Source organism: Epinephelus fuscoguttatus, linkage group LG2 (genome assembly GCF_011397635.1).
Source record: "Epinephelus fuscoguttatus linkage group LG2, E.fuscoguttatus.final_Chr_v1".
Lineage (NCBI taxonomy): Eukaryota > Metazoa > Chordata > Actinopteri > Perciformes > Serranidae > Epinephelus > Epinephelus fuscoguttatus.
The window spans coordinates 41,701,470-41,722,637 of NC_064753.1; the positions used below are offsets into that span (position 1 = coordinate 41,701,470).

General features: G+C 39.4%; 1 protein-coding gene across 1 annotated transcript; it reads left to right on the top strand.

The window, feature by feature from the left end:
* Positions 1-5,593: 5,593 nt before the first annotated feature.
* Positions 5,594-20,702, top strand: zdhhc13 (zinc finger DHHC-type palmitoyltransferase 13). Its single transcript, XM_049595307.1, has 17 exons — positions 5,594-5,672; positions 8,057-8,262; positions 11,043-11,165; positions 11,761-11,838; positions 12,952-13,096; positions 13,257-13,321; positions 13,801-13,963; positions 14,899-15,024; positions 15,161-15,294; positions 15,430-15,530; positions 16,024-16,148; positions 16,354-16,416; positions 17,358-17,451; positions 17,773-17,856; positions 17,952-18,109; positions 19,065-19,162; positions 20,097-20,702. The coding sequence occupies exons 1-17, from the start codon at positions 5,649-5,651 to the stop codon at positions 20,233-20,235; spliced, it is 1,926 nt and encodes a 641-aa protein (XP_049451264.1). The 5' UTR covers positions 5,594-5,648; the 3' UTR covers positions 20,236-20,702.
* Positions 20,703-21,168: the final 466 nt, after the last annotated feature.

The following is a 21,168-nucleotide window of genomic DNA, read 5'->3' on the forward strand; positions in this document are numbered from 1 at the left end:
CAGAAAACCAATGAATTAGTAAAGATTTTAATTCTCAGTTAAACAGCGGTATGACTTACCTAAGCCTCATAAAAGGAAATATTTGCAAGGCAGTATCTCAGAGTAGGTGTACAGTAACTGCTATGAAATTGGACTTGGCTTTTAAAATCTTAAAATGTGGTTGATTCCTTGATGAAACAACAAAATTGAAGATGTGATTTTGTCTTGACTTGTGCAGTTAGATTCTACCACTTGCATGAAGAGCACATTTTTATGAGAAGACACAGGGCATTAAAGGTGTCTGAAAGCCTTTTACATGACCAATTAGAAAACTCAAAATAAAAGAAGTAAGCTTTCCAATGTGACTATTTCTGAGTTGAAATTTGAGCATCAAACAAATTGGAAATCAGCTATTAATGGAAATACAGTCCAGCTGTGTTTAGTAAAGCAGACAGGGTGCCAAGTTGTCTCATCCTGCTTTCTATGTTTCCATGATAATGTCAGAGCTGGTCCACAGCAGGGACGTAAATATAGACAGTGCAGACAGGGCAGCTGCACTGGGCCCATGAGGTGAGCGGGCCTTCCAACAAAACATAGGACAGAAAATGGGGCCTTGTGAATAATTCAATTTGCCATCTCAGATAAATGCCTGCGTTCAAAGAAACACTCACATTAAATAAAAAATAATGTCATTTGTTCTAAAAGCCTTTGAAAAGGCTACTCATCTCAAACATGGTTTTCTTTTGTCTTATTGTAAAATAGTCAGCTGTGATCTATAACAAAATATGCTATTAGAGATATGCTTATTCTACACTATTTATAAGTAAGATGTAAATGTATTTTTTTCTTAAAGTAAAATTTCCTTATTTTCCTGGATATTTTATGCAGTGATGATAATCTTATTGAATATCAAGTCTGTATTTGATCATGCGACAAGACGATTGGATCATGCAGTAACTAGTTTAGGTGCATAAATAGTTACTAGCATACATTAGGGCCCATCATAATAGTGTGCACTGGGGCCAGTTGTAACGACCTTACGCCACTGGTCCACAGGTCAAAGTAACCTACTAACAGCTCTCTGGTGACAGTCACTTTGGCTGCATGATTTCCAAGGTTTCGCCTCCACCACACTTATCAAGAGGAGGTCAAACAGAGACCTCTCCATGAGTCGTGACACATGGTTCATGTGATTTCACCATGTGGGAGCAGAAAAACAGATGGCAGTTTTCTCAAGAGTTCATACATTACAGAACAACTTTGACTATATTTACTTTGCCACTGTAAGATTAAAGGCTTGTCTTTCTTTTCTCCTTGCTTTCTTCTTTGCTACACCTGTTTTATTGTATGTGGTCCATCTATACATTTCACAGGGGCAGCAGGCCAAGCAAAGCACCTCAGACGTCCCTCTCCCCAGCAATGCTCTCCAGCTCCTCCTGGGGGACCCCAAGGTGTTCCCACGCCAGATGAGATGTGTAATCCCTCCAGCGTGTTCTGAACCTACCCTGGGACCTCCTACCAGTGGGACGTGCCCGGAACCTCTAACTGGAGACCCCCAGGGGCATCTTAATCAGATGCCCGATTAGGATGCCCCTGGGGGTCTCCTGTTAGAGGTGTTTGTGGTGTTTTAATATTTAATTGAAGCTACATGTCCTGTTGTTATTACTGCACCAGTACATCAAATGGAAATATTTATTGTTGTTTTGTGCATCATTGTACACACTCTTCCCCAAAGTTCAATTTTGGGATCTTGCAAATCTAAAGTAGTTATCTAGGGTTTGAATTGTGCACATAACATGTATTTATAGATGAAGTGGGCTCAGCAGAGTTGAAGAGGCTGACACTTACTATAAATGAGTAACTTGTTTTTTCCCGTGTAAATGAGGTGTTTTCTACTTTTAAGTGTCTGCACATCAGTTGGTTTGTTTGCTGAGCATGTAACAGGTATATAAAAAACACCTTTATTACCATAACCATGAATATTTATCGTTGTCAATTTCAGTTTGCTCCACTCAAAGTTTCAGTTTCTGGGCCCCAAAGCTGAAGCTCAATCTGTCGTCCTGAGTTACCATTAGTTATTTCTGTAATTTCTGTGAGTCCTTATACCTTTATTAGTACATTTATTTTTGTAAAGCTTTTTAGTTCCCTTCAGCCTTATTCAGTATGAAGGCTTTTTGTATTCATTTTTTCATGTTTATCCACACAATGCCATCTTGACATCTGAGTCAAATGCTTCACAAGGATTCTGATTTGAAATTGAAGCACAGTCAACATCAGTGAACTTATGCATATACAGAGTATATGCAATCAAATGCACCTTTTGTTTATTTGCATCACACTCAAATACAAACCTTATTCCCTCTTGAGTGTTTTTTTTTTTTCAATTCTTGATACTGAAACCAAAAACTGTAATGTTTTCACCCATCTTCATGTTTCAGACTCAGGTTTCCATGCTCCAGTAACCTATGTGAAGTAGACATTTGGATTAAATGTCTGCTTATTCAATGACACATAATTTATTGTCTGTTAACAATCCCTCAAATCCAAGTATGGATCACAGTTGCATGGTGAGTCTGTTTCATTCAGTACAAACACTGTAGAAATGCATGAAATTTTGGATACTGATGTAAAACTCTAATGTCTGAGTTTCAAACAACCTTGCTGATTGAGCTCCCAGTGGTTAAAAATATGAGAGGACATCATCTGCAAGCATAAAATCACTCAAAGGTTGAGATTTTCCAAACAGAAACTGCAATTGATTTTTACTTATGACGCAAAAACATATTTTCCCAAAGGATATTTATTTGAAAAAAAAAAGCCTTTATTCACAGACTGGTTTGTTTAGGACAGTTTAAAATTCAACATGTCTTTGATGAATTTATAATAGCCATGAAAAGCCTCCTTTTCTTTATTGAATATGCATGTGTTGTTTCTTCAAACCAAAGCAAACCTTGATTTTCTGTGCATTCCCAGCGGGACTCTAAAGCTTTAAAAAAATATTTTCACTGTTGAATAATGCAGACAGCAGCAGGAAAGGCCTGTAGGCGCGAGGAAAACAGTGGCCCAATGAAAATGACTGTTGCATTTTGCAGGAAGAAGGAAAGAGAAAATATGCACTGAGGTAATAAAGATTACCAGAAGGGCGATTTCCTGTTTGACGCATTGGCCTTCAAAATAAAATTACAAGTGGCTCACCAACCAGAGTTTCAGGGGCCCTGAAACGTCCAAGTTTACTGTGTGTCAGCTGGATGTGTGGCCTAATTTCACTGAAAATCTGTTTAGGAATATGCACCACCAAAGAGCAATACCTACTGACATGTTACCTGCCTTAAGGTGTGTTTGTCTTTGTTACCCAATCTAGTTTCAAGACCTTTGATACTTCAGCTTTGTGTTTACAGGTTGTATCATTTTCATCGTCATTAAATGACCATACAGCAAAGTAAGGCCAGGCAGGATACCAACATATAGCACAGAGAGTGCAGGGAACAGAGGGTTAAAGGAATCCCACCACTTGAATTTGATCCTCGGGGCCCTAGCAGTTAAATTTGGTGTCTGGTGTCTGCACAAGATAAAATGAGATAAGATAAGCCTCTATTGATCCCCAGAGGGAAAATATAGGTTGTTGCAGCAGCACAAGAACACAAAAATGAACAGATAAATGGAGAAGGTATAATAATAATAATAATAATAATAATAATAATAATAATAATAATAATAACAATAATAACAGGTATATAAAACAGAAATTAGAATAAAAGTAAATTTAGGAACTATACAAGAGCATCAAAAGACAAATTTAAAGGCAAAAGTGACAGTGGTGTGATGCGATTAGAAGCAGTAAAGTCAGTGGTGTGTAAACAGCATACACCAGACTACTATATAATATGATTAAGTAGTGATAGTTAGTCTTTGTCTGTGTTTAAGACTATATAACTGTATAACATAATAAACAGCATAACATATGAATAGTAGTATGGGATATAATATAGTCTATATATATATGTATATACACATATAGATAGATAGATAGATAGATAGATAGATAGATAGATAGATAGATAGATAGATAGATAGATAGATAGATTATATAAATTTAAATCTAGAATAGTATGACATGTATAACACATAATATCAAATACAATATATCCTAGTATAGTATATATATTTGCACATCACCATACCACTTCCTTGCACTGCCCTCATCCCCACTATAAACCAAAGACTCTCTAGATAGGCTATATATGTTTACAAGGATTTGTTTACAAGTAATGGCATATACTGTTTGTTTTTACTGTATTTTATTTCATTTTATTCTTTTCTAATTTAATATTTAAATGTCATTTTTGAATAGGCTACATTTGATTGGTCAGCCTTGTGTTGTAGAGTGATAAAAATAAATAATAGTATGTAATAGTTAATAGATCAGCGGTTGGTTCCCAACTCGTGGCTTGCAGTCCAAAAGTGGGTCGTGGTTCCATTCTGAAAGGACCGCAAGAGACATGTCAAGTTTGTAAAAAACACACTTTATTTTTTAAGTACAGTGAATTTCTGGCACAACACTGTTATGTAGAAGTGACTGACGGATAGCTGCTTGACAGCGACAGCAAACCAGCTCAATGACATGAACAAATGCAAGTATGACACTGAATATATTAAACTGTGTGGACCTTGAATTAATGACTAAGCAGAAATCTGGACCCTGTGTCTGGACCAGTTGGAAACCACTGTAATAGATAATAGATATCGTGTAATATAATGGATGAGGCATGCCAGAGGCCCACTGCATAATGCAAGCATGTCTGTGGCTTTTAAATAGCCTCTAAATAGTAAAATATAGTATAGTATAGTAGCCTATAGTATATTAAACTTTTATGTTGTGCTGATTTTGCACATCACTGTACCACTTCCTTTTGTAGACTACTACCCTTTGTATCTATTCATATACAGCATGTATATAAGGATTTATGAGTACATGTGTATATGGTTAGTTTGTTGCTGTATTTTACTTCGTTTTATTCAATTCTTATTTTAATATTTGTATATCTGTTGTGAATGGGATACAACTTAAACTTTATTGTGCAACGCATTGTTGTAAAAGGACAAAAAATGAGCCTTATAACCTTGTATACCATGCAATGAATAATAAATATAGCAGAAGATATAACAAAAATGTAACAGACGTAGCATGCCAAAGGCCACTGCATTATGCAGGCATCCCTGTGGCTTTTAAATTGGCATCTAAATAATCTATGAATTTGGCCTCCTGCAGTTTGCTTTGTTCTTTTTATTGGGGTTTTCAAAGATAAACATGCATTGATAATAGTATAAAAGCCAGAACAGAATTTCTGATAAAGAAAATATTCAACAAATAAAAAAAATCTAAAGGGTCATACATGTATAGAAAAGACACAAGCATGGCAGACAAGTTTGGAAAGTGTAGTTTTTACAGATAAAATATATGTTCGTTTTTTTTAAAAAAAAAAAAACAAACAAACAAAACATTTAAAAAAGATTTAAAGAGATGGAAAAAAAAGGGGGGGCATGGAAAATCTTTGCTCTTTTTTAACTTTGATCGCGCGACTTTTATTATGAAAACCACAGAGCGGAAGTTGTACGTTGCCTGTCGCCAGTCCAGCAGTAGGAACTTCTCTTCGTTCCTACACAACAAGATGGACTGGAATGAGGACGAAAATGTGAGTCGGTTTCGTATTCACTAGCTAACTGCTTCTGTTACCTGTGTTTTCACTCTCTCACCTGGTGGGAAATTACCTGACGTAGTTTGTCCTCACAGTATTATTTCCGGCTGTTAGCATTTACTCGCTCGGTTGCTGTTTAATTTGAGCGTGTCGGTAAGTTGCTGTAAGGCGGAATAACCTGTCTTCACTGAGACACATCGACACAGACGAAGCAACTGTCAATCTGCTAGCTTCAGTGGGCGTAGTTAGCCTGCTGCTAGTTACCTGGGGTTAAACAGAGGCTAACGTTAGCTAGCTAATCTCTCCTCAACCCTCAGATTTAGCTAATTTCCTTCGTGTTAACGCATTAACGTCCACGTCAGGGGAAGTCTGTTTGACTTGTCTGGGTGACACGATAACGCGTTGACAGCTAACGGATGTGTTTAACCATTTCTTTGCGTAGTTACCTTTACAGTCTACGCCTGTATTGACGACACTGCAATCCTGTTTTACAGCTAAACTCCGGGCTGTTTTTCTGGTTGTCTTTAAGTTAGCTGCATGTGTTCATCCAAATCCACATGTGTTTATAATTATTACACCCAGACAGCGGCTTGCCTCTGCCATATGTTAAGTTAGCCATCTGTGCGGATCATTGCAGCAGATTGTCAGGAGTCTGACCGTCAGCATCAACATCAGTCTGACAGCAGCCAGCCTAAGCAGCCAGGGGCAGCTGTGGTAAAGGAGTAGTTCACCACAGGATACCGTATTTACCCATTAACTCACAGCTATGGCACTGACATTAGCAGACAACCAAACCAAAAATATACCCCAAGTATTCGCATACAAACCTCCTCCAACCATTTCTATTAACATCTTCAAAACTAATGTAAAATGTGTATCACGCTCTTAGTCAGCTCAGTAGGAGTGGGTGGAATTGATAACAATGTCTCTAACAGTATATTTACAGTTATTTTTATTGTGGACTAATCTGTCAGATCTTTCTTTTTAATTTATTGTTCCTTTAGTCTCTGAAAAACTGAAAAATGTTCATTACATTATCCCAAAACCCATGGAAACACCATCAGTATTCAATAAATATTCAAGTTACAGTGATATGAAATAGAATATATGGTATTTTTGTTTGATAATTCACTTAAATTCTTAAGTCAGCTCTTGTTTCCGTGCTAAATTTTATATCTCTGACTATATAGTAAATGGGCTTGAAATGTCTCTCTCTCTCTCTCTCTCTCTCTCTCTCTCTCTCTCTCTCTCTCTCTCTCTGTCTGATCGTGTCATACGGATTACTGTTAATTTATCACGTTTATCTGTTCTGTACGACATCTATTGCACGTCTGTCCGTCCTGGAAGAGGGATCCCTCCTCAGTTGCTCTTCCTGAGGTTTCTACCGTTTTTTTTCCCCATTGCGAGGGTCCTAAGGACAGAGGGATGTCGTATGCTGTAAAGCCCTGTGAGGCAAATTGTGATTTGTGATATTGGGCTTTATAAATAAAATTATTGATTGATTGATTGAAATAGTTTGTTGATGTAATATCCAGACAAAAATATCTATTTTTTTCCCAAATTATATACCTTATATATTCACCAAATTATATACCATACCTTACCTAATCAATGACTAATTGACTATTAAAATAATCGGTGACTATTTTAGTCGTCGACTAATCGGTTTGTTGCATTGTCATAGAAAAGTACTATAAAAGTATCCCAAAATACTCTTATTGCAGCTTCTTATGTTCAAATATTTGCAGCTTTACACACTTTCCCATGACGGTGAACTAAAACCCTTTGGTGTGAGTACGAAACAAGACATTAGATGACATATTTTTGTGGTTTGGGAGCATCAGACCTATATCAAATACATTTACTTCAGCACATTGATGCAAATATCTTAGTAAAAATCAAATGTTGCCATTAAGAGTTCTTGTTCAGTTATTCTTAATATTGCCTCTGGTCTAATGCACCCAGAGATAATAAAGTGATAGCTATTGTACCAAGGTAAAAAACAGTTTAGCAAAATCCCTGACGACTGAGAAAAACCTCACAGTATATATTATTGTCATACTGTCTAACACTACAGCTCATGCACAAAAATCTAAACGTTTTGTAGCTGTTTGCTGCAGTTCAAAAATGTTCGCTTTTTACCATGTTATCACTTATTTTAGACAGTGACACCTTACAAATAGAAGAAGATGCAACTTAAACCCAGGAGCAGCTGGGTGACCTCAGTGAGCGGTCAGCTGGCTTTCATCCCGTTAAGGCCGCAGGAATGTCATTATGTGACTGGCTCTAATCAGCAAAGCTATTGTTCTCTGCCAATTTAAGATCTCCACGTGGACCACTTTCGACCCAATCTGTGTGTTTTCCTTGTACGTGTGTCACAGGGTCACGGCCACATGCATGACGGCTGTCAACACGGACATGGAGGTCATTCTCACAGCCACGGGCCGAGAGCAGCGCACCCCTTCATGACAGGTTTTCATGGACAGTTCGCCAAGAACACGGATCAGGCGATGGACATCAGTCAGCAGCCAAAGAGACGGTCGCACATGGATGACAGCGGCAGCTGGGACATAGTGAAGGCAACTCAGTAAGTTAAGGAACATTAGCTCTGGAAGTGGTCATTGTCAAAGATGTTAAATAAGCAGTGAATGTTAAATAAGTTTGACTAAACCTTTTTTTTTTCCAACCTCTCTGTTCATCTGATAGCTCATGTTTCTTGACCTATTGGACTTCTTTTTAAAGATGTTGCTCTGTTCCTAGATCTGTTATCAATAGAAATTATTGCCCAGACTACAATTAAACCCAAGTTGTAATAAAATAGAAATTTCCTTTGTTAAAAATTCAGAAAGGCCTTTTGCTGAGTGTACCATTATATATTGTGCAACCAGATCAACATCTTGATACTCTTTTTCTAAAGTTCCAGATGACCCCGTAAAACCTTTGTAGGATAAAATTATGTGTCCTTAGGCAGGATCAAAAACTGTACTTGGCCTTAAACATTTAGTGTTAAAAATATTACCCTAAACTTAATAAAATATCTAATTTAGATGTAGCATATTAAAAGTATCTCTTGAATGGTTTACCACTGCAGCTACACAGGAAATGATCTACAATAACTCTTAACCTCAGATTTAAACATGACAAAAATGGTAATTTCTGCTTTCATTTTGTTTTCTGTGTTTATGTCCTTAAATAAATGCCCCTCAAAAATTGCTCCCAGGTTTTGTACTAAAATGTATTGGGAAGATATAAGATTCAAATATATTAAAACTATGGAGCGCACAAGTAACTACACCCTATGTTTCTTTACCATGAATATCTGTCACTGACAAGTGTTGAGTCAATATATTTGCACTGGAGTTGCGCAACAAAACCCAAGGAACGTACAAAGTCTTTCAGAGGTCTGTGTTTAATTATCAGTTAGAGGGCGATGATTCATTTTGTCCAGTTTGAAAGCAGTTTAGAAAGAAAAGAAAGTAAAGGCTGCACAAACCTGTCAGTGTGCTGTAGCTGAGATTATTACACAGCCGTACTCGTAGTTAACTGATCAGTGAGGAGAGCAAAGGTCGCTCTTCTTGTAAGACGGGCAAACGAAAGAAAAGAATTTGCAGAGCTGCTCCTATCTGTCTGTTCATCTTAACGTCTGTCAGAGGAATCCATGCGTATATGTGCTGAGGATGTCTTTTGCATTACACATTACATACAAACCAATATGAGCATACATGAAAATAGTAGCAAAAGTTATGTAATGCAAGACGTGTAACAATTGCAGAAAGGGAAAGAATATAAAAAGTAAAACAGAATAGAAATATTTAAGTAATATATTAGAAGGACACGTGTAGCCTGCAGACCTCTGCTAAGGCCAGTAGTCTTCTATGAAATGCAAATCTGCTAGTGCCTCTGCTATATGTCTGGTTAATATTTTCTTAATATCTCCGGTGGGGTTTATTGCAGACAATTAAAATTTGGACGTGAGTTAGAGTATGATTAGCTGTATAATATGCGTGTGTTTTGATTTCTGTAACCACTTCTGTTTAAGAAATAAGTGTTGTTAGAATTGTACTGGTTCTCCCATGAAGCCACTGTCCCGAAGTGCTTTATAAAGACTGCTTCTGTATGAGGTTTGAGCACCTCCATGTGTAGGCTAACACAGAGGATTATGTGATATGGAGTCATTGTATTTCTACAGTTGGTTATATTTGTCTCTGTTGAACTTAGCTCTCTTCTTTGTATTTTCCTGTGAAAAGGAAAGGAAGTTAGAACGTCTTCCTAATTTTCTAGTGAAATGGAATATTTTAGCAGTGTACTGTTGCAAGAGGGATTTAAATCAAATTCGTTGTATTTGATTGGACTGTTAAGCAATGGGCAGGCTTAGAATTTAGCATGATACAGAGCTACAGTGGCAGCGAACATTTAGCTAGTTACACACATCTGCCTTGTTAAATCACCAGGAAGAAGGGGAAGAGGGGATGAACTAAACTGCCACATTGTTTTGGAACTAAAAAAAAAGTGAATCCAAATACACATCTCTTTTCATGTCTCTCCATATTGCTCTGTTCGGTAGTAGCTACTACAACCCAGAAGCAGTGAAGTGTGTTTTTATATGACCAGTGTGGTTCATTTGAGTAGATAAACTTTTGTAAACACCCCTGTGGGCAGAATGAGCCATCCAACATTTGAAACAGTTTACAGAGAGAGAAAAGACATGGGTTTTGATGTAAAAAAAAAAATACTCTATATTTGGTGTATAACAAGAGATGAATGATCAATTAGGACAGTCAGAGACACCGGATTAAATCTGTGAAAATGTATTTCTCATTTCACTGAGACTTTAAGATGTATGACATGTATTCCACAAAGGCCAAACGCCCTATCTCGCAATGTTGACCAAAGTGAAAAATAATTTGTGTAACTGCCCTGTGATTTTGACCTGCTCCAAAATGTTGTTTGTTCGTCCTCGGCCCATGTATCACACTTCCTCTGAGTCTCATTAAAAACTGTGCCAGTAGTGTTGCTGACAAACAAACCAGCAAACCAAACAGAAAACTTGACCTCCTTGGCAGAGGTAATAAAGCAATTACAGGTACAAGGGAGGTGAGCTGCGAGCTGGGGTCACATGCTGCCGATTTTTATCACACAGCCTGAAGCTGTTATTAAACGAACTTGATTTTGTACTTGAACTCACAGTTGACAGTTTCCTGTCTGTCAAGTGGCTTCTAGTTGGAAATGTGTTGTTATTTCTGCCTTGCTTTAACAGGAGTTTTGTTTATTTAAGTCCTTGTTCTGTATTTTATTTATTTGTTGTAGGTCAGTAGTAGTTATAATCGGTGTGCTTATAAACTGTCTTTCTCTCTTTGTTCCTGTCAGGTTTGGTATCCTTGAGCGTTGTAAGGAGCTGGTGGAAGCAGGATACGACGTCAGGCAGCCAGACAAAGAGAACGTCACTCTGCTGCACTGGGCGGCCATCAACAACCGCGCAGAGCTTGTCAAGTAAGACCTGCTGTTATAATGTCTTTCTCACTACAACAGACTTACCAAAGAGACATGAGGAATTTGAATATGAACACTTTTCTGCAGGTTACTCACCGTATTTGTCCAAACACAGAGGCTGTCTTATCTGAGTAGTTGCCCTGTGTCACTTGCTTAGATTGAGTGAAATTAGGGAAAAACATTGTACTGTATGATCAGGTAAATGAGATATTATTATTTAGTATCACATGTTGCTGTTTTCAAGTCAAAATTACCCTACTGGAAGATAACATAACATGAATTTAAATTAGAATTGCTTCAGTCACAAAGTAAATGTAAATAGCTTGGTGTTGCTGCTGTCAGTTAAACATCATGTTGAAAACAAACAGCATCAGTCCTTCCTCAGGGGCTTCATATATGTTATTTCTCACTGTCAGAAGAGTCTGAGATGAAGCACAGCGCTTTGAGCAATAACAAACGACCTCACAGAAAACATCTAGAAAAGAAATAGAGACAACTGAACTGAAAAACAACCAGCTCCAACACGAAATGTTCTGAACTGTTGACACCAATTTATGTTTCAACACTGATTTGCTCTCTGTATCTTCCCCGACAGGTATTATATTTCTAAAGGGTCGATAGTCGACCAGCTTGGAGGCGACCTGAACTCTACTCCTCTTCACTGGGCCATAAGGTGAATGAACGACCACACAGGGATTGATTTGCTGTTGGTCTGCCTGTCTGTTTGAGATTTTATTAAATCCTGGTTTGATTGTTTGTATATCATTTATCTGTCAAAGAAATATAAAGAGGAATATTTTAAAATCAAAAATGATCTTTAATTTCTGCAGCTTTAGGCTGTATCCTGGGGTCTTGTTTATGAGTGAGGGTAAAATAGAGTGTGAGATGGACAGGTTGTTATGTGAGATGTCAGCAGTGATTGGAACGTTGTGGTGAAGAGGGAGCTGAGCCAGAAGGCAAAGCTCTTCATTTATCAGTCCATCTACATTCCGACCTTCACCCATGGTCATGAGCTTTGGGTAGAAACTGAAAGAATGAGACTGCAAGTGCAAGTGGCTAAAATTGGCTTCCTCTGTAAAGTGGCTGGGCTCAGCCTTACAGACAAGGTGAGGAGCTCAGTTATCTGGAGGGAGCTCAGAGTAGAGCTGCTGCTCCTTTGTATGAAAAAGGGCAGGTTGCGGTGGTTCAGGCATCTGATCAGGATGCCTCCTGGGTGCCTTCCATCAGAGGTTTTTTGGGCACATCCAACAAAACAGAGGCCCCGGGTCAGACCCAAAACTTCTCATTTCTCATTTGGCCTGGGAAAACCTCTGAGTCCCCAGGTGGAGCCGGACAATGTTGCTGGGGAGAGGGATGCCTCGAATACCTTGCTTAGTTTGCTGGCTTCATGACCTAGCAGCGAATAGTCGGATAAAAATGGATGGATAAATGAGTATTTATTTTGTCTTTATGTTTTAAACACTACACCAGTATGCTGACCGGTTATATAGACGGAAACACAGATCCAAGGTTTGGCTTTGATCTTCAGATTCAGACATTCCATCTCCAATGGATTCCCAGTTTGCATTTATCAGACATCACAGATTACATCTGACAGAAATTGGAGAGACTTTATTCGTAAATAGTAGGTAGTTTTATGACAAAATGTGTAACAACTGTACCAACTGAAATGAAACATAAGACAATTGATGATTTGTGTCTGACTGGCTGAAGTGCTTTCTGTATGTAACTGATTCAGTTCAGTGCTCCCTCCATAAAGCTGTCTGTGGTTTTTGTCAATGATGAGGCAGGGCCACCTCTCCATGGTGATCCAGCTGATGAGATACGGAGCAGATCCCTCCGTCGCAGACGGAGAAGGTTACCGCTCTCTCCACCTCGCCATCCTTTTTCAGCACATGGCCATCGCAGCTTATCTTATGGCTAAGGGACAGGTCAGACTCTACGCACACACAGACACACACTCTAGATCCTGTTACACTGTAACACTCGAATTTGTGTTAACACTATTCTCTCATTGCATTAGTTGAGGTCGCTTAGAGCAAGTTTATTATTCCTGGTTGGTAATCCTCTCATTTGGCTCTTTGCCTCCAGGAAGTCGATGGACCCGACTGCAACGGACAAACACCACTAATGTTAGCAGCCCAGAAGATTATTGGGTAAGCACCGTAATCCTTTATAAATATACTTTAAACCTCACCATGAATACGTAAATATTATTTAATAGTTACACTATTTACATTTGCAGTCGGTCTGAATCTAAAAGCAACCAGCACATGTCGTCTGCCCACATGTTTTGCATGAAATCACAGTGTATTAACTAACAGAGATTAACAAAAAAGGATACATCTTTTGACTTCTTCTTTGCATTGATAAAAGAAAAATGCAGGAATTTTAGATAGTGTTAAAGTCAGAAAAAAACAATTCAAAATAGAAAAGTTGTGTAAGTTGGCTACATCACAGCTGTTTTAATATTAATAAAATAAATTGTTCTTAAGATGTAAAAGCACAGACCACAACTGTTGAACAGTCCAGTGGTTAAATATCTTATGAATATGAAGTTATTACACGATCTCTTGACATTAGTACTGAGACAGGTTGTTAAAAACAAAAACCATTTCTTGTTCTTCTGTCCCAGGCCTGAACCCACAAACTTCTTAATCAAGAATAACGCTTCTGTGAGTGCTGTGGACAAAGTGAACAGGAACACTCCGCTTCACTGCGCCGTGCTGGCAGGAAACGTAGATGCCGCCCACATCCTGCTGGAGGCTGGGGCCAGCGTGGATGCAGAAAACATCAATGTAAGTCTCGCAGTGAAGGTTCCGATCTGCTGTTACGCTGTGATTAACACATGCTACTAGTCAGAAACTTATTTCTCTCAGCAATAAATGACTAAAGCAAATCTGGCCATTGAACAAACTGTGAAAAAAGATATGCCTGGACTTTTGTGACCATCTAGCATCAACAGTGAATCCATTTGCACTTTGTTGTGAATGCAGAATGTTGAAGACATAGAAGGATTTTTAGTCTTTTACTTTTATTTGAAATACTTACTTTATCAGCAGTTGTCACAGATGGGGTGAAAGACAGACTGCATAGAAAGGTAGACTGATAGTCCCCCCTCCTTCACTGTGCAGAATGATGCCCATGCAAAATTTGACACTAGAAAGCTATTTTCACATTTATCTGCTGAGGTCAAAATGCTTCTCTGTGCTCTCCTAAAATCTGAGTGTAAAATTCATTCGAACTAGTTTGTAGCGAAACATAGTTCAGTGTGCAAATTAAATGAGTGTGATGTGAAACTCGAAACCTTGGGTGCACAGAAACTAAAAATGGACATTGCGGTTAAGTAGGAGACATGTTATGTCATTGAATAAGAAGCATACTTCACCTCACAAGTCATCATTTGTATGTCATTTACTCAACCTTTCTCTGTGACAGAAAATTCCTGATGAGTCAAAGTCATAGGGAGCTGCATCAAACAATGGCAGCACTACATCAGAACATCTGTTTACAAACTCTCACACAACTTATTTATCCAATCGTATACTCAGTACTTCTCAACCACAAGTATGTTAGCCTGGGGGATGAAGTGCTCCTTTAAATTACTTGTAGCGTGAACAGTGTGTGTGTTCAAAAGCGGCATAATTCTAGACACTTTTTTAATCCTTTTATTTAGAATTGAATCAATAATGAAGCATGTGTCTTTGTGGTGTTTTTAATGTTTCCTCTTCAGGGTCACACTCCTATTGACTTGGCCCACCAGGTTCACAGCCCGCTGCTCATCCACATGCTCAACCACGTCAAACAGGACCGGATTCGCTCCAACTCGCGCTGCCTGCGGATCGTCAACAGATACAGGGTACACACATACTGCAGACCACACACATGACATCTTGAGTATAAACACAAAATGTCTGCTCACACATAAAACAAAACAATCCCCAGTAAATTGTAGAAAAGTGTAACTGTAGCACCATCCTGTTGTATGTTACCAGGTCTTTCTGCAGTTTCTGTTCTGCACTGCCATGTTTGGAAGTGTGGGCGCCATAGTGGACATGAACTCAGAGTCGTGGTTGCTTAAAGGGATCCTGTTGGCCTGTGTGATAGGTGTACTCAATCTGGCTTCAAGGTGAGAACACATTTCACTGTTATGAGTTCAAATTGCATTGAGAAAGAATTGTTTTTAAATTGCTGATGTGCTAAATCTGCATGTTGTACAAACCAGGTGTTTGTCATTTAATAAGGAATATTTGTGTCTCAACAGGAACTTCCCAAGTCCAGCCTTTCAGACACTCCTACCAGCTACAGCTCTCATGGCTTCAGTATTCTGGATGCTCGTCACTTGGTGCCTCTGGTTCCTCCCAGATATCCTTTCTTTGAGGGACCCAACACCCTAAAACAGTTAGAAAACATTTGTGATGTTCCCTACAAATCAGGGTTTGTTTCATTGTAGGGTTGCCGTTCCTCTTGCCTCTAGAGGACGGGTCAGATGGACATTAGCAGGAGCTACAGTGGATTTTACTGGCAAAAAAAGGTCAGGGATCCTTCACTATGTCAGTCGATCAGAATCAGAGAGTGAGAACATGTCTCAGAGACCAATTTTTACATTCACAGGAGGCAAAAAACAGACCAAAATGCTATAACACAGGTTGCATTTTAAGTATGATATGTTACCAGTTTCACCAGATATTAAGCTTGTCCAGACATTTATAAGTTATGGGATGATGAAGTTAACAGGAAACTAAACTGATTGTCTTGTCTGCGTAAGGAAACCATACCTTTCTGGCTGCGTTTGTTGTCGTTTCCATAAACACATTGAGTAAGCAAGGCTGCACAGACCTTAACCTTTGATCCTCACATGGGCCCAGCGCCACAGTTCAGGTCTTATTCACTCTGAATGCCACTGCTCTGCTCTACTACTACCTCCGCACCTGCAGGACTGACCCAGGCTTCGTCAAGGCAACCGAAGAAGAAAAGAAAATGGTGGGAATGCATTCAAACACCATCATTTGACACTGAATGATGTTATCAATCAATTTCAATTCAATCAATTTTATTTATAAAGCCCAATATCACAAATCACAATTTGCCTCACAAGGCTTTACAGCATACGACACCCCTCTGTCCTTAGGGCGTGTTAGTGTTTTACACACAAGTGAGCAGAGTTTTGTTTTGTTTGTGTCGCCAGAATGTGTTGGTGTTGGCTGAAGCTGGCTGTCTGGACCCCAGAATATTCTGCACTTCCTGCATGGTGAGGCTCTGAACTAGACTTGCACTGATTACCCTTTTTTTGGGCCGATCCCAATTTCCGATTTGCAGAATGCTTGGACGGCTGATTCCGATTTTGGCCGATTCCGATTTCTTTGTTTTTTTTTCAAACCACTTTACAGCACACAAGATATTGCAATATTTTCTATCTTTCCTTTATTAGAGCATTTTAACCAAGATACAACCAGCTTTCCAATAATCATCTCAAACAAACAAATAAAAACAGTGACACAGGTTAAGAAACATTTTCCTTTTTGCTCAGATATAACTTCAGGTACAGTATCAAAATAAGTAAGTAAAAAAGGCATACATAAATAAAAACATAGATAAATAAAATAATAATTCTTGGTGTATAGCATGTGTGGGTCATTTCTTGAATAGATAAAAAAGTAAATATATCTCCTGTGGAGAATTGACACAGGTCTTCACATCTACAAAGTGCAGTGTTATGGACATTCTTATTTTAACAACTAGATTTTAACATTTGGACATGAGCCTTGTCAGTTTCAAGCAGCACAGTGCAGCAGTGAGAGCTCTGCAGTTGAAATTAACACGGTCAGTTAACAACTCTCTCCCTCTCTCTTTTGATGTGTGCGTGAAGGATTAAGGTGAGAAGCCGCCTATGTTTCACTTCCTCACATCGCCCAAGCTGTGAGTTGCACATGTGCGTGTGTGCGCGCTGCTGATGTTAAACAATGTCAATCATGTGGCGCGGCGGGAATTTGTCCAGCGTTTTAAAATTGGCATATTTTAGACTGACCGGACCGTCGCAGGTCATGGCCAATCCCGTGAAAACCGGCCCAATTCAGAGCGCTGCCGATTAATCGGTGCAAGTTTACTCTGAACACAAAACCATTTTTCCAGCACTGTTCCATCAACACAGACACTGACAACCTGCTCTGTTTTACATTGCTTTGTTCACAGATAAAGAAACCAATGAGAACGAACCACTGCTTCTACTGTGACGGCTGTGTGGCGAAGCAGGATCACCACTCCATCTGGACCAACGGCTGCATCGGTACGACAGATTGTAGCAAGTGACAAGTGATCGCAGCCGCCAGAAAATACAATAATGTGTTTCTAGTTTGAGAGCATGAACATAAGCAGTCATCAATATATGTTATTCTAATAACTGAAAAGGTTTCATCTCCATCTGGATCTGCATTAAACATGTAAAAGACATGTTAAACATTCTTCTGAGGATGTGATTTGTGCAGTTTGACTTAATTGGACATGATTAGTTATAATTGCCAACATCTGTTACAGTATTAGCTCGCCTAGAAGTGTGCACTCTTCTGTTGAAGGTGATGTTTCATCTAACACATTTGTTGTCTTCCAGGTGCAAGGAACCATCACTACTTCATCTTGTTTCTGTTCTCCCTCATGCTGATGGGAGCCTGGATGTTCTACGGTTGTCTCGCATGTGAGTGACTTCACACAGAGTGTAATAACAGTATCGGACACGGTTTCATATTTACATTTGATACACATGCCTGTGCTGTGTGTATTTTTTTCCAGACTGGTCGACTCACTGTGTGCTGCATTATGAGGAGCAGGGCCTGTGGGGCGTGGTCTCCGCCCTGGTCGGCTGCTCCCCCTGGCTGCTCAGCGTCTTCCTGCTGACGTTCTATCACACCTGCTGGTCTGGCTTAACTCTGCTTCTGCAGCTCTACCAGGTGAGTGCAGGCTTAGAGGCTGTAAACAACTTCCTGCAGATCTCAGAGATCCTGTGAACAGTGCTCTCCGTGTGAACAAGAGGAACTTTGGTAGTCTTTTAAATGCCTAAACATCTGCAAATGTAAAATAATATAATATATTTTATATTATTTTATATTTATATTGCCTGTAACAACTACTATAGAGATTAACAATAACATAATAATGATTAATTTATGGTACAGATGGGTCTCAAAAAACATCCACATTTATTACATTAGGCATTACTGGAAAATTCCCACTGGAAGCGAGACGTGAGCGGCGTATCATTCAGCCCACACTGACCCATAGTCTGTAGACGTCTCAGCCGTCTGTCAGCAGAAGCTACCGTGAGTTGAGCAGACAGTAGCTGACTTACCTGCCTTCACCAAGCTGACCGACGACAGACATTTGCCTAACCAAATGAGTTTTCATGTTGGCTCCATGGGAAGAAATCAACATTGTTTTTATGTATTCATTATTTGATTTTATTTCATGTCCACTGTGCAAATGGGGGGAATCAGTCTGAAACAGGCGGGCTCACAGACAGACTGGGAGCCTTGATCAATCAATGTAGATATGGTTAATAAGTTCAAACACATATACAGCAGGATATCTGTGTGATTTAAACAGCTGTCTGTGAAGATTATGCTTCCCTTGATGTGACAAAAATAGACTTGAGCTGCTTCTTAAAATGCTTTCAGTGTGAATCGGCTGTTAAGACACTGTTTCTTGATTGAATGATGGCCACTTTCTTTTCATTCCTTAGATTGTCGCATAATGAAGTATACCAACTAGTGACAAGAGAGGCCAAACCTGTTTAGCCAGGGCATTTAATCTCATTCTGTTTTCGTCTAGTGACCTTCTCTGTTCATGTACAAAGAGCGTCTGCTCTGTGCTGGTGATGACTGATGTTTGTCTTTTGTGTCTGAGCAGATTGCCTTCCTGGGACTGACCACAGCCGAGAGGACGAACCTGACGCTTCACCAGAGAAAACTCCGACAATCAGTCTCCCTCAGACAGAATCCATACAAGTAAGTTGATAGTAGTCATCAGTCAGTGTTTGTCTTCTTTGCATGTGACAATCTTTTAAAGCAAAGTTACAGTTTCCTCTACACATGTCAGTGCAGCTCTGTGATGCCATGTGCTTTATTTCAGTTGGTAAACAGTTTAAATCAATATTTAATGTAGAGGATTAATGTCTTTAGTTAATGGCTGTGTTGTAATTATGACGCAGCGGGAGCTTTATGCTTTGCAGTCAAGGTCTTGTGCAATGAGAAGTGTCTTCTACTACATTAAGCCCTGATTTATTATTAATACCACTGTGTCAAACGTGACATTTAGTCTCTATGGAAATAAAATCATGACTTAAATCAAATTGAACATGTGTAAGCTGGTGTTTGCAAACCTCTACTGAGAGCTTTGTAAATGTGCAACTACATGTGCAAATGCACCCTGAAAAATGTGACTCAGTGTTCAGACATTTTTCAGATTTGCATCTGCATTAAATCATACGTTTGTCTAAAAGAATAATCAGATGCTTAAATAGATTGTTGTGGTTATTAAAGCCCAAAAATGCCTTGTCTGAAATAGTGTGACCCTGTATGCTGCCGTTCTCAGTGTTGACTCCAGTAACAGTGAATCAAATGAGTAGTTTGAGGCACCAGGTTAGAAGTGGTTCAGTTTGTATAAGCGTGGAAAATATTTGTTGAGAATTGAGCCGCATCGAAAGTTGACTTTAGGAAGGAAGAACTCCCACAGACGTTGATGTATTTGCACAAATTCTGGTTTGACAAGGTCGAGGTTTAATTTTACTTCTCCTGGGCTCGAAATCGATAAAGGTCTAATGGCAGTGGCAAATCTGTACCTGGTCAACATATCCAACACCACTAAGGTATATCCTGACAGTAAGTACAAGTTATCACTTTACTCTGACTGATGGTCCTCTCCTGACTCATCTCTCTGCAGTCTGGGCGTGGTGAGGAACCTGCTGTCCTTCTTCCAGCTGCGTTGTTGTGGCCTCTTCAAGCCGCCCATCATCGACTGGACGCAGCAGTTTCCGCCCGGCCGCGACCAGCACATGTTCGGACACACCGACATGGTCTGACCTCCCCTCCACCCCACGCTCAGGGTCAAGGGTCAGACTTTCAAAGTGGTTCTGGACCAAAAGCACAAAGTGTATTTATTTATTTTTTTAACAATTTGGCTCCTTATAAAGAGAGACCACTATACGAGACGCTGGTAAAACACAAAGCATTGTGTAGATATCGTTTGATTCAGTTGCTCTTTGTACAGCCTGCTGCTGCCTTATACTTGACCAATGTAAGTGAAATGAAAATCACAAATGTGTTTATTTGGGTGAGGTTAAACCTTAAAAGGCCTAAATCAGAATTGAAGTTTTGAGATGTTTTATATGAACACATCAAGCCTATTTTTTATCATCTGTTCTGGAGGAAAAAAAAGAATATTTGTACGTGTACACAGTTGGTTTCATGACTTTTGTAAGAGTTGCATGTGTTTAATGAATGACCACTATAGTACTTCAATAAAGCAATGTTGTGCCTGTCTTTTCAACTGCCTCTGTGTGGACTCACAGACCTCTACATACAGGTGGTGGACAATAGAACAGCGGCACAGTGATGCAGTGGTTAGCATTGTCACCTCACAGCAAGAGGGTTCCCGGTTCAAACCCCAGGGTGGGGGAGCTGCCCTGTGCAGAGCCTGCATGTTCCCCGTGTCAACATGGGCCTTCTCTGGGTACTCCAGCTTCCTCCCACAGTCCAAAGACATGCAGGTTAGGTTAATTAGGTTAATTCAGGTCCCTAAGTGTGAATGTGAACGTGAATGGTTGTCTGTCTCTATGCGTCAGCCCTGTGATAGTCTGGAGACTTGTCCAGGGTGTACCCCACCTCTCGTCCAATGTCAGATAGGATAGGTTCCAGCCCTCCCCACAACCCCTAACAGGATAAGCAGCTACGGAAAATGAATGAGTGATACATAAATGACCAAATTTTTATGCACATTGTTCAACTCAGCTGTC

What these genes read in the sequence shown, in the direction of transcription:
- zdhhc13 (XM_049595307.1), top strand. Translation starts at nt 5,649, where the DNA reads ATGGACTGGAATGAGGACGAAAAT. An exon ending in GGATCGTCAACAGATACAGG is followed by an intron (nt 15,025 to 15,160) that starts GTACACACATAC and finishes GTATGTTACCAG; the next exon opens with GTCTTTCTGCAGTTTCTGTT. An exon ending in GTGCCTCTGGTTCCTCCCAG is followed by an intron (nt 15,531 to 16,023) that starts ATATCCTTTCTT and finishes TTTGATCCTCAC; the next exon opens with ATGGGCCCAGCGCCACAGTT.